We start from the raw sequence: 15,573 nt of genomic DNA, 5'->3' as shown, positions 1-15,573 counted from the left end.
CCCCCTCCCCCAAAACAGTCAGAAAGGACATAGGAAGGCATCAGGCTTCTTCCATCTCATGTGCATTAATATTCTTCTTCCCGCTAGACTTGTAGTAATCTTCTGCAGCGAGGCTCGAGGGGAGCGTGTCATTTCTCCAGTTTCCCAACAGGATCTGGGAGCTGGTAGAAGTGAGTTTCAGTTGGCACAGAGGGCCTACTTCTTTGAACAGTGTGCGCATAATTGCCCCTCAGCTGTCACTCACAAGCTGGGGTCTTGGAACACACTTGGGTATGTACAGATATGTGTACATGGAAATATAGGAGCCTGGATCCTGATTTCAAATTAGGTAGACAGAGGACAAAGCTCTCCGTACCTTGTTGGAGGGAAGACATTACCAGAATCAGGATGGGTTCAGTGACCTCACAGGCTTTGCTGTGTGCTGGGGACAGCTCACTGTCCTTCTGATTCTTGATGTCTCTCAACCCTGGGCTAAGGAGAATTGTCATCTTTTACAGAAAAATATGTAAACTACCTGAGATAATTTCTGAAGGAAATCCTGGATGCAGAACCTCATGATTTTGAACAAGTTGTTTGCATAAGAAAGGAGAAAGCCCTGTAGTGCAGACTAATTTAGGGATATGGGCCGAGGCTGCTGAGGTGATGAACTTGAACTGCATGGGCAGAGCTAGTAGTGGAGAAGAGCTGGGAGAGTGGGCTGATTTTATGTTGCTTTCACGTTCAAGCAGACACCAGGTTTCTCCGTATAAGGAAAGATTATGTTTCATTTATCAGACATTTCTGGAGTTTCTCTTAAGTTCAAAGCCCTGTGCTAGACATTAGGAGAAGCAGGAAGCTAAACGTCCGTAGATGTCTTTAATAGAAGTGGAAGAAGTCAGTAGGTACACAAATGCTATTTGAGACACAAGTGCTATTTGAGGTTTAAACAGAGACAGGTAGAGGGGAGTGTCAGGGGTAGGCCAAGTTTGGAATTACCTAACCTCAAAGTTCCAAGTTGGAAAATTGGTGCTATAATTGCTGCTCTTAAAGTCCACTCCTACGTGCTATGTGTAACTAGGCCAGTGGGAAGCAGGAGAAAGTCGGTGGTGACAGAGTTGGGCCGGATGATTTCTAAGATCCGTCTCAGTCCTCGACCTCCGTGAGTGACGTGAGAAGATTCTCTCTGAAGCAGGCTGCACGTCACCTCTTAGTGCCCACAAGTACCTCTAGGGGCTGGACACTGTAGATGCCTTGGGGTGCTGCTGGCAAGCAGGAGAGAAAGAACGGAGATACAAGCAGGGGAAAAGTGAAAATAAAGGAAAATAATTACAATGGCAGAGTGCTATCATCACCCAATGCCCATGATTTGTAGGAAGTGTAATCCCAAGGAAGCATGGGTGCCGCCGACTCATGACTTAAAATCTGTGTTAACATGACAGTGGAAGCCTTAAGAAATAATGTGCCATGGGGAAGTCAGAGGTGTAATTGGGGGGCTTTAGTCCCCCATCATCACTATCAGCTCGTGCCGATTTGGGATGGACAGATAGATATTTCTCAGTCTTGAGTGACATGTTTTGCATAGGAAGTCTTCTTCATGAGCCCCTTCCAGCCATGTTGGGGCCCCTGGTCCCTTCTGGAGACGTTCAGGAGCCACCCTTGGCACAGCTGTGCAAACACCTTTCACAGGATGGCATCAGCAGGTCACGAGGCCTCTGCTTCCCTGGAGGCTCCCCTCAAACCAGCCCCTTCTTAGCAGAGGCCTTGACCCCAGAAAGTGCCCCGCCTTCCACTGGCTCTTGCCACATGCAAGCCTGTTGGAAAATGCCCTTGTGCTCATTGCTTTCTGAGGAACTTCTTCCTGCTCTGGTTTCCTTTTGATGGCTGGGGGGGGACAAGGCAACATCAGCTGGGATTTGAAGGGATTTTGTCAGTTTCTGACACCTGCGTCTGTTGAAGGGCCTGCAGTGGAGGGACAGTTTGATCTAAGACCCCTAAATAGTGAAAGAATCACAACCTGCTTCACAAACACATCCCTCTTTTGTTTTACCCAAAGTTTTAATGTGAATGTTGGTTACCAACCAAGTGTTCTGTGTTCTTGCCCGTTTTTTCCTGAAGGAACTTGCATCAGCGCTGAAGTCCGCCTTGTCTGGCCACCTGGAGACCGTGATTTTGGGCCTCTTGAAAACACCTGCTCAGTACGACGCTTCCGAGCTGAAGGCCTCCATGAAGGTGAGCGCGCGAGAGGCAATCTCGCGGAAGCTGCCGCTGATATTTGTGAATTGCAGCTTTCTGAGCGTAATTAGGTGGTTTTCAGTTTTGTTGAATTCTCATTTGGAACCATCTTTTTTTGAATGAACTGAAGCTATAAGTCTCAGGATTTGTACCAAAAATATTTCAATAACTTTTTTTTTAAGACTGTAAAGAAATTTCATGATGCTGAGAAGTCAGTTACCAGCTGCTACTGCTTGGCACCTGGGCAATTGAAATACCATTTGGAAAAACTACTTCCTTGATTACACTTCCTCCTTAAAAAAAGATTTGTTGTGATATTATGGCAAAAGTAAAACTCAGAGCTTTTGTCAAGTGAAGCTTGCAAATTCTGCCCATGCTCCTCTTGGGTGTTTCTTTTTCTTACCTCCTTGTCAGTCCCATTGTTTGATTCAAATTCGGGCAAAATCAGAACGTCACAGTGCTGCTAAAGAGTGGCTTCAGATTGCGAATGGCACCTGCATTTTGTTCAAAGTATCTTAACACATCTTTTGTTTTTCTTAAACTTATTTTGAACTTGGAATTTTGGTTTAAATTTGATCATCAGAATTCCAGTTTGGAAACACCCTGAATTTCGTGTGTCCCTAAAACATCAAGCATTATGTAAATGTAACAGATGCATAAGCAGAAATGCATGTTGCAAACAAAGCACAGAAGGACCTTTTCCATATTGTGGCTGCAGCACTTTGAGTAATCCGATACTGCCCTCTGCTGACAAACCTGGGGAAGCTTCGCCGCAGGGAGAAAGCTGCAGTTCTGATTTTTTATTCTAAGAGTGCGTTTTCTGTGATGCCACCGTTCCTGAACTATGAAGAGCCTGAGCCTGTCACCACAGCTGATATCACAGTTCAGTTGTCATCCGTTTCCCCAGAGAGCGCCTCGAGAGCGAGGCAGCTTCCCACACCAGGCATTTCCAGGGTCCAGAGCTTGATCGGTCGCCGAGGGCTGCTGAAAGAGTTGTTGTGAAATCTTTCTTCCTTCAGTTCCCCAGCGTATCTGAGCACCCTTGCTCTGAGTTTCCTAAGTAGGATAGATTGCAGGGCAGGAGTTTCCTAAGTAGGATAGATTGCAGGGCAGGTATAATTAAAAATGATAAAATGTCAACAACATATCATGATCCTGCTGATAAAAAAGAACACTCCTGAAAACCAAGTCCTGGGACCTTTGGAGCCATAGATGAGCTGGCCTCTCCCAGGTGTCTTCTGATCGTCATCAGTGCTTATCAGTTTGTTTTAGCGCATATCAGTTTATTTTATTTTCATCAAGAATTCATTTAGTTATGATTCAGACAGTTTTACTAGTATCTATTACCAGGATTAGTGACTTGAAACGGACCTGTTTGAGCTGTCAGTCACCGTTGTAATCTGTGTGACTGGGCCCAATGAAAGGTGCTTTGACTTCCAGATCTCTGACCTTGTGCCAGCTCCTCCATTAGCTATCACAGCTGAGTACCCTTCTGAAATCCATAAAGCTTGAAGTGACATTAACTCAGCTATGCTTTAAAAAAAATTTTTGTTTTGACTTCTGGCAATACCATTGGCAACATCTGCCATATGTTATAGTAGAAGTTGCCCTTGTGATGGGAATTGTGGACAATCTGTGGAAAGCTTGGGCCCAGTTTTAGAAATCGCCAAGGTCACCGTTGAGTATAGAGATAACAACAGTGTTAGAATTTTCAGGTATCGACACTGGTATCTCGGTAACGGAGGAAAACAGATCTTTCACTGCATACCTGCTTTACGTTTCTATATGTGTTTCCTCCAATGCATGAGTTATTCTTAGATGGGAAAACTGCCCTCTAAAATATCTGAAGGTGTTTGGTAGTCATCCTATAGCGTTTGTATAGAATGCTTTGCAGACCTTTTGCTGAGAAGAAAAGAAATTTTGGCTTTGCTGGAACCTTTGCGAATCATGATTAAAAACTCAGGAGGAAGAGACATTGGCTCATAGATTAGATTAAGAATAAAATTCCAAATTAACCATTAACCTGAGGCTTAGTTTATATTCCACAAACCACTTTTCAGGGGCATATAAACTCTAATAAGTTTAATTAATAGCTGACATACTTTTCATGTGGATCAGTAAGTTTCTTATTGTAGTAACACCTTATAATTGATTTACATTTTAAACAGTTGTAATTCTACTTAGTTCAAAGTGATATTTCCATATTCGGAAAGACAAGTATTACAGAATCCTGATTATTAAATCTTGACTTTGATCATGGAGCTAGCTTTGAAATACATGTTTCGTTGGGTCCTTTCAAGCTATCTGGCACGCTCAAAAGTGTATATATTAAATTTGAATACATCAGCCATCAAATTCTTATTCCTTAATAAAGTGTTGATGTCTGGGTTTATTTGGAACTTCATTATTTCCTTTTGCTTCCCTAAAATGCCTGAAGAGTGCATAGTAATCAAGCAAAAATGGAAATACAAGAATGAAATTTTTAACATTAACCCAATTTTACATTTCAAAGAGGTGAAGCTAAACATTTCATCTTATCTATACCTATCCCTGGTTTAAAAAAAAAAAGATTTAATTTCAATCTAACGATTTTGGGTGCAAATGATGACATAAAATCTCTATATGCTTTTATTTTAAATTACTAAGCAGAATTGTTTAATAAAGAAAGTTACTTTCCCATCTATTAAAATAACGAGTGATTAGAGAAATTGAAAAATAAAAATGGGACTAAGAAAAAGTCACTCATTTTATAAGCCCATCACCAGAAGGCAACCACTTTAAACATGTTGGCGGTTTCCATTGCCATCTCTCCCCATTCACTATATATATTTAACATAGTTGAGCTCAAATATGTCATACCATTTTGTATTCTTGTGAAGCATTTTTTAAAAGAATAGGAAATCGCATTAACTTGTGCTGGGGAATAGAGTACAGATCCCTCAGTAGGAATGCAGAAGGAAGCATGCTAGCAGACCCAGTCCATGGTTGCGGTTGACCTGATTGCGATCAGAGAAGCATGCTAATGGCCAGGAGGACTTGCCCTGCTGATGTTTGTGCTGCCTGGTTCACAGGGGCTGGGAACTGATGAGGACTCTCTCATTGAGATCATCTGCTCAAGGACCAACCAGGAGCTGCAAGAAATTAACAGAGTCTACAAGGAAAGTGAGTAGCCCTAGTTCTGTGATGCATCCTCTCAGCCCAATTCCTCTAGCCCCCATCGTAGCTGCCTGGGTTATTGCTCAGGATAGGAGGCCCTATAACATACGCAGAAAGGCCTGCCCTCTGAGCAGGGGTTTGCCCTGGTCCGGGTCCCTGTCCTCCACCTCCTTAGGGAACAGGATTTGATTATGACAGCCCACTAGAACTTCTAGAACAGGATAGACAGGAGAGAAATCAAGAACAGGTCTGATGGGGAGAGGTAGAAAGTATGCATGGGTTTCATTTACTGGGTTTTGCCCAGCCTCTGCTCAGGAGGTCCCGGCTCTGGGCTCCGTGATTGTTGTGAGAGGCACGGGGACCTCTGTGCACCAAACGGCGTAGGAGGCTGTGGGTAGAATAAATGATGCAGCTTACATGGGCATGTGTTACTGTTTCAGTGTAGATGCTATTTTGAATAATAAAATAGAAATTCATTCACAAGTACTAATTAATTCTTACCAGTTTTTGCCACTGTGCATTTTCTCAGTCCGTGGATAATAAAGCACAAGTGTGTGTGTGTGTGTGTGTGTGTGTGTGTGTGTGTGTAGCCCTTCAAATTTTTTCATGTTCACAATGAGTTTTCATGGTCAGGGAGGTTGGGAACCAATATTTTAGCTACAGGACAGGTTGCTGATCTGATCCAGCTCTGTCTGTCTCTTGTTACTGATAAGAGCACTGGCTCTGGTTGATGAGGGTGCAGTTCATTCTAGGAAGCCCACTCGCGTTTGGGCAGGTGCATCCACGCTGCCCCAGGCGTTTCTGCTGTTCAGAGGCTTCGTGCGTGGGCAGGGGTGGTCGGAGCGGGTGGCCGGCGGCGCAGGCAGGAAGCATAACCCATGTGTGTTGCTTTCCAAGTGTACAAGACTGATCTGGAGAAGGACATTATCTCTGACACATCCGGTGACTTCCGCAAGCTGATGGTTGCCCTCGCAAAGGTTGGTTTCCCGTTTATTCCTCTGTCCTTGCTTCCTCCCAGGGCAAGTCACATACCTCATTTTATACTTGGGAGTGAATTAACTTAATCCTCTGTGCCTGCATCGGAAATTGCAGCTGCCTTTCCCACAGTGAGTTTGCCCTGTCCCTGCAGAGTTGTCATTTTGTGTAATGGGATTTCTTATCCAGCAGAACAGCATGGTCAGGTGGACTTCGGGGGCCAGAGGAGGAGTAGGCGGCTCACAAGTCCTGGCCTGGACTTATGTGCCATCTTAGCCATGGAACTTGGAGAAGGTCACTTTGCCTCTGTCTGTGGTCACCTAGGACCCAGTGGAAGTGACCCTGTTGTTTCACCTGCTCTCATTTCTTACTAAAGGATTTGCCCAAGTAGTCTTTTGCCTGGAGAGGGTGTGAGGAGGTCTTTGTTTTCTAGTGTTAACACATTCATGTGGGTGAAAGGCATTTCCCTTCTGAATCTGAGTTCTCACTATGCCTGTGAGCCAGGGGAGGGAAGAGACATTATTTCCTCCAGGAAGCCTGATGACAAGTGATCCTCTGGCGAGCTGCACCCTGCCCACTCACATCTCCATCCCTACAGCAGCTCTGCTCCGCCTCCCTGGCTCTCCCGCTTCCACCCGCCCTGCCTACCGCCATTCACTGGTCTTTTTGCAGTCCATTTCACTATTTTATTTTCCTGGTCAAAACCCATTTCTGCTGCTTTAAATCCAAGCTTTCTACTGTCTTAAAAATTCTCCCCAACTTAATCTTCTTGGGATTCCCTCCTGCTCACCTGCTCCAGCTGGGCATCACCAACCTCACCTGTTCCTGCTGTGCCGAGAGGCCTTCTCCCCTGCCCTGGACCGGCCCCATCTGACTCATCCCTCCGGGTCACCTAGGCTGTCCCCACTGCCCGCAGACCTTGCCGATTCTCCTCTCTGACAGATCTCTCCCTTATTTGCGTTTCCAGTCTTAGAGCCATAGATTACTTCACTTTACCATGTGGTCCATGCTTATTTCTCCATCTGGACTTAAGCTCTTTGAGGGGAGAAACTCAACTCAATATCATTAGTTCTTTCTTTCCTTCTGTTTTATTAAATACATCTTTATTGATTTCAGAGAGAGGGAGAGAGAGACATGAATGATGAGAGGGTCACCATTCATCGGCTGCCTCCTGCATGCCTCCAACTGGGGATCGAGCCTGCAACCCGGGCGTGTGCCCTGACCGGGAATCAAACTGTGATCTCCTGGATCCCCGGTCGATGCTCAACCTCTGAGCCACATCCGGCCGGACTGGGGCTTAACCCAGGACTGGGTACCATGGAGGGGGTGATGTGGGCACAACCCCCGCTTCGCTGCCTCACTATTGTACCCATTTTTGGTCTTGTTTAGACTTCAGAGTGAAGAAATATTTTAAGTGGTATTTGTTCGGTAAATTAAATAATGACTTACATGAGTTGGAAAGAAAAATAACATGAAAAATGTGCAAAGGAATATATTTGACATTGTTAAGTTTTTCCTCTGTAGGGCAGAAGAGCAGAAGATGGCTCCGTCATTGATTATGAGCTGATTGACCAAGATGCCCGGGTAGGTACCAGGGTTTTGGTGTGAGTTTCTGTTTTCTGGTAAACCTTTGGAGCGTTTATATAGTAATTATCTATATACTGTGTAACAAATTACCTCCAAACAGAGTGGCTTAAAACAATAAACATTTGTTATCTCTCAATTTCTGTAGGTCAGGAAGTGTGGAGTGGCCTGGCTGGGTGGGTCTGGCTCGGGGCCTATCCTGAGGTGTAGGACAAAATGTTGATCAGGGCTGTGGGCACCCGAGGGCCTGGCAGGGACGGGAGGATCTGCTTCAGGGTGGCCCACCCACGTGACTGTTGGCAGAGGCTTTGGCATCTCTCCATACGGACCCTACAGGGTGCTTGAGTGTCCTCACAGCATGGCAGCTGCTTTCCCCAGAGCGAGTGACCCATGAGAGAAAAGGAGGAAGCCTCCTGCTCTGTGACCTGACCGTAGGAGTCACACGCCGTCACTTTGTCCTGCTCTGGCCACTAGAAGCGAGCCACTGTCCAGCCCACAGTCTGAGGGAGGGGAAGGGAAGTAGCTGCCACATTGCATTTGGAAGGGAGGAGTGTCAGAGTTTGGGGGCTTCGTTTTCCCTTCCTGGGAGCACTGGTTATGACCAGGCATCCCTTACACTGCTGGTGGTCACTACAGGATTAGCGCCTGACTCACATATGCTCGCTTAGGCCTTGTGTGTGTGGAGGTTCCAGTTCCTGTGGGGTGTAATATGGTTGTGCACACGGGCGTGCATTTGCTACAGTGATTGCCAGCAGAACAAGCGATAGAGAAAGCAAAAGATGGTGGAGGCACAGCCAGGAGCGGGAAGGGGGAGACGGGCTGGGTGGCAGCGGCCCTGCCGTCTTTTCCAGCCGAGTAGAACCCCTTCTGGTTCTCGTTGCATGATCCCTGGGAACTGCTTGTTAAGCTGACTCTCATCGCTCTGAACTACATGCCTTTCCCAGGTGTCAACAGCTCTCTCAGAACATTTCAGAAGAGCTGCAGAAGAAAACTGATTTACATTCATTTTAGTTTTAAATTTCAATGTATTTCACACAGCACTTTTAGCAGGCGGTGGAGAGGGCTTTTAAATAAAGCAATAGAAGGTGGGTTTTGCAGCTCCCAGATAGTGGATGGTCACAGAAGGAGTACCCACCTTTGCATAAGCCTCTCTCCCTCCCTCCCACCACCGTTAGCGTTAATTATAGCCTTTAAATTTTCCAGAAACTGAAAATAAGGTTGGACTGGCTCCTTTTCCAGCTCCATCATTTCCCGAGTCTCTAAGAGGCTTGGGTGGGGGCGCCTGACCGATATTTGACCACGAGCTTACCTGCTGTTGAAGTGCGAACGGGGAGGGAGGCCTGGGTGTGCTGATGAATGCTTGCCTGTCCTACGTGTGGACAGAAGCTCTCGGTCCTTTCTTGGGTTATCAAGGAAGGAGACTTGTACAGCACTGACCTCACGAGCAGCCAAGTCTCGTGCCAGCCTGTCCCTGTCTAAGGAAGCCTGCTCTGGATTAAGACTTGTGACCTAAATAGTACACTTTTGTCCATGTCCGCAGAGCAATCGTCCTTTCTCACTTGGCGTTTTGAATGTTTAGGTTTTTAGTTTTTTTACGTGACGGTTTTTGTGACCTTGCTGGTGGGTTGTGCCTGTAGGATCTCTATGATGCTGGGGTGAAGAGGAAAGGAACTGACGTTCCCAAGTGGATCAACATCATGACCGAGCGGAGTGTGTGCCACCTCCAGAAAGGTGGGTGCCGTGCAGTCCTAGAGCCGAGGGAGTCTGTGTCGGGGCTCGCGTGTGCCAGAGCCAAGTCCACTCTCCACAGTGCACCCCGTTTCCCTCACCGGGCCCATTTGCCCGTCTCTCCCATTTTGGATCCTTGTTTCCCCTAAATAGTTCCCGTGGTTTGGTGCTTTTAGCTTGCTGCCTGCCCCTTGTTATCTGAGGATCATTCTGTTTTGCCATGTTTGTTGAAGTAAAGTTTGTTGTATATTTGTTGGCTGGGTATTGTGTCTTGTGGCTTCCAGATAGAATGGGCTGCACTCGGGGGAGATGGAGATGTTCAGATGTGGCCTGGGCTGTGCCGTTCAGGACAAGTGCATGGGGCAGCTGTGGTTTACCATGGCAACCCCTAAGCCTCTAGGATGCTGTGCTTGAACTTTTTTCCAAAAATTTTGGTATATAACCTTGTGGGTGATCACTGACAGCTTTGACGAGTGGCTCTGTGACAGTAATTATTTGTTGCTTTTCCTTAGTATTTGACAGGTACAAGAGCTACAGCCCTTACGACATGTTGGAGAGCATCAAGAAGGAGGTCAAGGGCGACCTGGAAAACGCTTTCCTGAACCTGGGTGAGTGCGTGCGGTCCCCATCCCCGGGGACGTCAGCTGTCCGCACGAGGTGCTGAGGCACAAGTAACGAACGGCCACCTAGTAATTCAAGTGTGTTGGGAGGTGTGGCTTCTCTACTTGATTTGGGTGGTTTTATAATCTTAACTGTATAAATTGTTTTTTAATCCTTGCCCGGGAGTGAGGATATTTTTTCCCCTTGATTTTTAGAGAGAGTGGAAGGGAGGGGGAAGAGGGGGACAGAGAGAAACATTGATGTGACAGAGACACATCGATTGGTTGCCTCCGGAACATGCCTAAACCAGGGGCAGGGATTGGACCTGCAACCCAGGTATGTGCCCTTGAGCAGGAATTGAACCCGAGACCCTCCTGTGCACAGGCCTGTGCTCTAACCACTTAGCCACGCTGGCCAGGGCTACACTGTATAAATTTAAGGAAGGGTTTAAGTCGGTAGAACGGAGATTTGCCAAGGAAAAGAGTAAAATGACAAGAGAAAGGCCTGTTGGAGATGCTCCGGTGTGCCCTGGGTGTCTGCAGCCCCAGAGTCCCTGGTTTACAGCCACAGTGGAGCCGAGTGCTGCAGGGGACCCCTGGTGTCCCTCAGACTCTCCCACTTTGCAGCCCATTCCTGCTGCGTCAGGTCATCCGGTTTGTGCCCAGGTCAGGGCCTCACCCCCCGCTGGTGGGCAGAGGAGTAACCGGCCCCTTTTCTCCTCTCCACAGTCCAGTGTGTCCAGAACAAGCCCCTGTATTTTGCTGACCGACTGTACGACTCCATGAAGGTAAGGCAGCTGCTGAGAGGTCTAGGTTTCCACACTAGGCTCTTCTTTCGTGTCCCCAAACTAAGCTTCCTTGCCTAGTGGATGGAGGAGGGAGCCCGTGGTCTAGGTGCAGGAGTGCACTAGTCAGTTGTGGTTGTACTTGACAGGGGGGAAAGCCACAAATCCGTCTTCCCTTTCTCTCGGCTACTGGAACACGTGTTTGTGTTCAGGTAGAAAATAAAGTGCCAGGAGAGAGAAATGGCAGGTGATAATCGTGTCTGACTCCTGCTCACATGTCTCAGTGATTCCCTCCTGTTACCTCAGAGTGAAGAGCAGCAAGGGAGGGAGAGACTGTTAAGCCACCATGATGTAACAGACATTGTGCAACTTACTTTACTTGAAATAATTACTAAAGAGCCTGAGGCTTATTATTTTGTGGTTATTATTTTCTTTATAGGTGAGACTGGAGCTCAGAAGGGTTCATCTCGCTTAAGGGTCCATAGCCAGATTTGAACTTGGGTCTGTTGACTCCAAAGCCAGCCCATCAATTTCCCCTTGAATGGAGCATTTCTTCCCACAATCCCATCCCATTTTCCATGCCTCACATGTGCCTGGTGCTTTCTGCTTCCAGGCCCTTCCACTTCCTCCTGGGTCAGCCCCTTGTCCACACTGCCTCTCCCCATCTCTCCTCTGGTTCCATGTAAAATACGACCCTTTCCTTGGTTCCCCTGGTCTGAGGCCCTGGAAGTAAACTCTTGTCCTTACTGCTCATTCCACGCACAGTGGCACAGAGCCACGATGAAACGTGATGGTGTGGCCTGAGTCCCCGAGAGCCAGGACCTGTTTGTTATATGTGGAACCTTCACACTTGCGGAACTGCGCCTTGCATTGCTCAGTGCTCAGCACGCGTTCAGTGAATGCACACAAGGGGGTCTGCGCTGACGTCATCCTGCTATGTTTCATGCTCTTTCCCTCTTCAGGGAATAGTCTCACTGTTCCATTTGTGATCTCCTAGTGGGCAGCATCAAGAATCCAGATCAGTTCTGTGTGCAAAAAATGTACTCGATCAGTTTTTGGTTGACATTGAACGTTGATTCACATTGTCAGTGAATTGTAATGCAGAACTTCTCCTTGACTTTCAGGGTAAGGGGACACGCGACAAGGTCCTGATCAGGATTATGATCTCTCGCAGTGAAGTGGACATGTTGAAGATCAGGTCTGAATTCAAGAGAAAGTACGGCAAGTCCCTGTACTATTTCATTCAGGTGAGCACACGGTGCCACGTCACCCGCATGCCATCAGGGTACCCGGGTCCCTTGGGAAGGTCTGTGCTTTCTAATTCACTGGGGAAGAGATGTTAGTCATCAAATATCAGGGATTTATTTTGAAAGTGCCATTTATGATTTATCCTGGAGTCCTACAGAGTCAGGCAAACATTTTCTGTTTCCCACATCTGTTATTCTACAATGATATTGGTGTTCCTGATGATGATCCTGTAAGAGCTGCTGACATCCTCAAGAGACTTAGATCAGTTAAATTTTACATTTTATTATAGTTCCATTTCTTGGAAAATCCTCTGTGATAGTCCTGGCAACACTTACTCAGAACTCTTATCTCTCCGATCAGTTTAGTGTCTGTTTTGGAGAGATGGAGCCTTTGTCTGTAAGGAATGATGACACTCACAGTGGTCCCACTGTGTGTGGTTCAGACAGGCATTGCAGTCCCCCTTTCTAAAAGATCTTGATATTTCCAAAGGCATGTCAGTGGTTACCAGGGATGAATTTAGAAGTGGGTTAGATATGCCCAGGTTTATTAGGGCATATGTGTAAAGTTTAGGTCCCATTTAGAATCTTAGTAATTGTTTCTTTACTTCACCATCTTATTTCCATGTGACCTTAAAACTCTAGGAACCAGCACAGTGAGGCAGGAAAGTACGCCACCTTCTCTGGAAGGGGGAGGACCAGGGAAATAGCGGTGGTGTTTGCAGGACCTCCGAGCAGTTAGAGCAGCCACTGACCATGTTAATCCCTTGCATTCGCTCCACCCTTGTGGTAATAATGTGACCTGAAACTCTCCCCTAGGCCATACTCCCTGAGGGTCCTCTGATGATGGTGGTGGTGGTGGTGGTGGTGGTGGTGGTGGTGATGATGGTGATGATGATGATGGTTTGGTTGTGGCTTTCCAGGCCTTTGTGTCTGGGCAGGCCCTGCAGAGTCTTCTCTGTTAATATGGGGGAGGCTCTGTGTGCACTGGCTCTGCCTTATGTTATGGTGAAGTCTGGGTATTTTTCTTGATATTGAATCCCCTTTTTCTCCTTGGCCATTTGTAGCAAGACACCAAGGGTGACTACCAGAAGGCGCTGCTGTACCTATGTGGTGGGGATGACTGAGGCCCACGCAGCTCGAGTGTCCAGGAGTGGTGCTCCTATGCTTCCAGCTAACAATTCTAGAAAATCAGCTTGCGACTAGTAGCCCCCATGCCTATCCCTGTGAGGATGCTGTTAGCCTTGCTCCTGCCCCACCTTATCTCAGATGCCTAAGCATTGCCTGGCTTTCCCATCTACTCTCTCCTTTTAGCCAAAGAAATGAACATTCCAAGAGTTGGAAGTGAAATCTATGATGTGAAACACTTTGCCTCTTGTGTACTGTGTCGTAAACAGATGAATAAACTGAATTTTTACTTTAGAACCAATCACCTTGTTGGCCTTGCTTTCAATTTCATTATTTAAAAGGCAAACATACCTGAGGGCTATAGGGTTCTGCTGGTAAGGCTGTCCCTGGGGAAAGAACACTCTAGAACTGAGCTGTCCAATACAGTAGCCACTGTCCAGATGTGACTATTTACATTTACATTAATTTGAATGAAATTAAACAATCCATTTCCTCAGTCATGCCATCCACATTTCAGATGCTCAGTATCCATGTGTGGTGAGCAGCTAGTGCACTGGACAGTGCAGGTAGGGAACATCTCCTTTATAATAGAAAGTTCTACCAGGAGCTCTACAGGACCAGGAGGTAATGCTACCTACGGGGGAATTTTCCCAGTTTCCCCTCATCTGCTCAACTTCCTACTGCTAAATAAGGTGAAAACAAGCTTCAGTGGTGGCCTCAAACTAAGAAGAGGGGTGGGTGAGGTTGTGGGTTCTATTGAGCAAATACTGCAAATATTTTTTTAAGCCATTAGACATAGAAATAAATAACATCCTGCCTCAACCTCAAGGACCACCTTCGGTGAGCCAGGCTACAGCATTCTTGTAAAGGATGTCTAGTGAAAGTGGGTCAGGACCACAGAGAAGAAAGTGATTGCTTTTGACTGCTAACAAAGGTGCCCAGAGGTGACATTGGTGCTGTGCCCTAAAGTGTAAGGTGAAGTTTTATAGCTGGGAGGGAGCTCTCCACAGAGTCTTAGGGTTCTGATCATGGGTAAGACGTAATTCATGCAACTGGTATGCATTTCAGAAGACACAAAGACTATACAGTGAAAATTATGTCTCCCAACTCTCCCAACCAGCCAGGGGCCTTCCCGGTCACGTGGTTTATTGTCCTTTCACGGGCAGACTGCACAATGACCATGTGTGTGATTTATGTATTTGTGTTCATAATGTAGAGGTGTCCACAGGCGGCTCCCAGGACTGCAGACAGCTTGCTTACACAGGCACTCCCCCTAAGCAGGGCGGAGGGCTGGGGGAGGTGGAGGCAATGGGGGGTGAGTTCACCCCCACACCCTTACACTGCATTTCCTCCTTGGAGGATGCTGTGTCGGCCACTGATTCTTGACACCTGGTTGATCCTGGGTGAGGATCAGTGACTAGACCCCCATGTGGTTCTCCTGTACCTTCCTTGGCAAATCCCGGTAAATTCCTAGGGCAAATTCCATAGTCTGCAGGGACTGGGCAGGTAGTGAAAATAAATGCGTGAAATGGGCTGTTTGGACAGAAGTAGGAAGCCTGGAGAAATGGAGAACGCCTGTCCTGCTTCAAACACTCAAATTCAATTAAAACGATATCGCATTGACCAAACAAAATACATCTGTGGGCTGACTGATTTGCTATTTTGACCCTTTGGCAAACTTTAGATAGAAACTAGGGTGGAGCATGGCTTTTGAGTCACTAGTGGCCCATAGTGTCTGAGGCCACTGAGCTATTCTTTAAAAAGCAGGTTATGCAAAAATAGGGTGTTTTCCAAATGTACCCTCCTATGCATATTAGAATCGATGCCCCAAATCCTAAAATACACTTTTCCATGTACTTGGGGCGGAGTTCAAGGAACTGCATAAAAAGCAGGACCTTTCTGTTTAACCCCAAATTGTCACATTGAACTCAGAATTGATGGGGCTGGGCAGAGGCTGCCAGGAGCAATGTTACAGGTCAGGACGTTTTTAGGCTGTTTTCTCCCACTATACAGTGTGTTTTAGGTGGCAGAGGGAAGGTGGTAGAGAAGGCGGGGCTGTGTGGCCAGCATGAGGGCAGGTGTCTGCTCCAGCCCTGCCCGACACAGCCTGGCCACTGGTCTGGACCGACCAGCAGGCTTGAGGGGAAATGCAAAAGGCAGGTT

At 46.9% G+C, this 15,573-nt stretch overlaps 1 protein-coding gene across 2 annotated transcripts in view; it reads left to right on the top strand.

Annotated features, from left to right (window-relative positions):
• Positions 1–13,711, top strand: part of ANXA2 (annexin A2) — a 40,837-nt gene extending 27,126 nt beyond the window's left edge. For both annotated transcript variants that reach the window (XM_081123886.1, XM_081123885.1), the window contains 9 exons: positions 2,095–2,208; positions 5,283–5,373; positions 6,265–6,344; positions 7,867–7,926; positions 9,564–9,657; positions 10,167–10,262; positions 10,983–11,041; positions 12,163–12,285; positions 13,350–13,711. In XM_081123886.1, coding sequence (XP_080980012.1) covers positions 2,095–2,208; positions 5,283–5,373; positions 6,265–6,344; positions 7,867–7,926; positions 9,564–9,657; positions 10,167–10,262; positions 10,983–11,041; positions 12,163–12,285; positions 13,350–13,409 — 777 coding nt within the window. In that variant the 3' untranslated portion in view covers positions 13,410–13,711. The remainder of the gene's footprint in view (positions 1–2,094; positions 2,209–5,282; positions 5,374–6,264; positions 6,345–7,866; positions 7,927–9,563; positions 9,658–10,166; positions 10,263–10,982; positions 11,042–12,162; positions 12,286–13,349) is intronic.
• The last annotated feature ends 1,862 nt before the right edge of the window (positions 13,712–15,573 follow it).

Source organism: Miniopterus schreibersii, assembly GCF_964146895.1.
Source record: "Miniopterus schreibersii genome assembly, chromosome: 1".
NCBI classification, from domain to species: Eukaryota; Metazoa; Chordata; class Mammalia; order Chiroptera; family Miniopteridae; genus Miniopterus; species Miniopterus schreibersii.
Note: the sequence above shows the minus strand (reverse complement) of the source record. Positions and strands in the feature narration are given on the sequence as shown.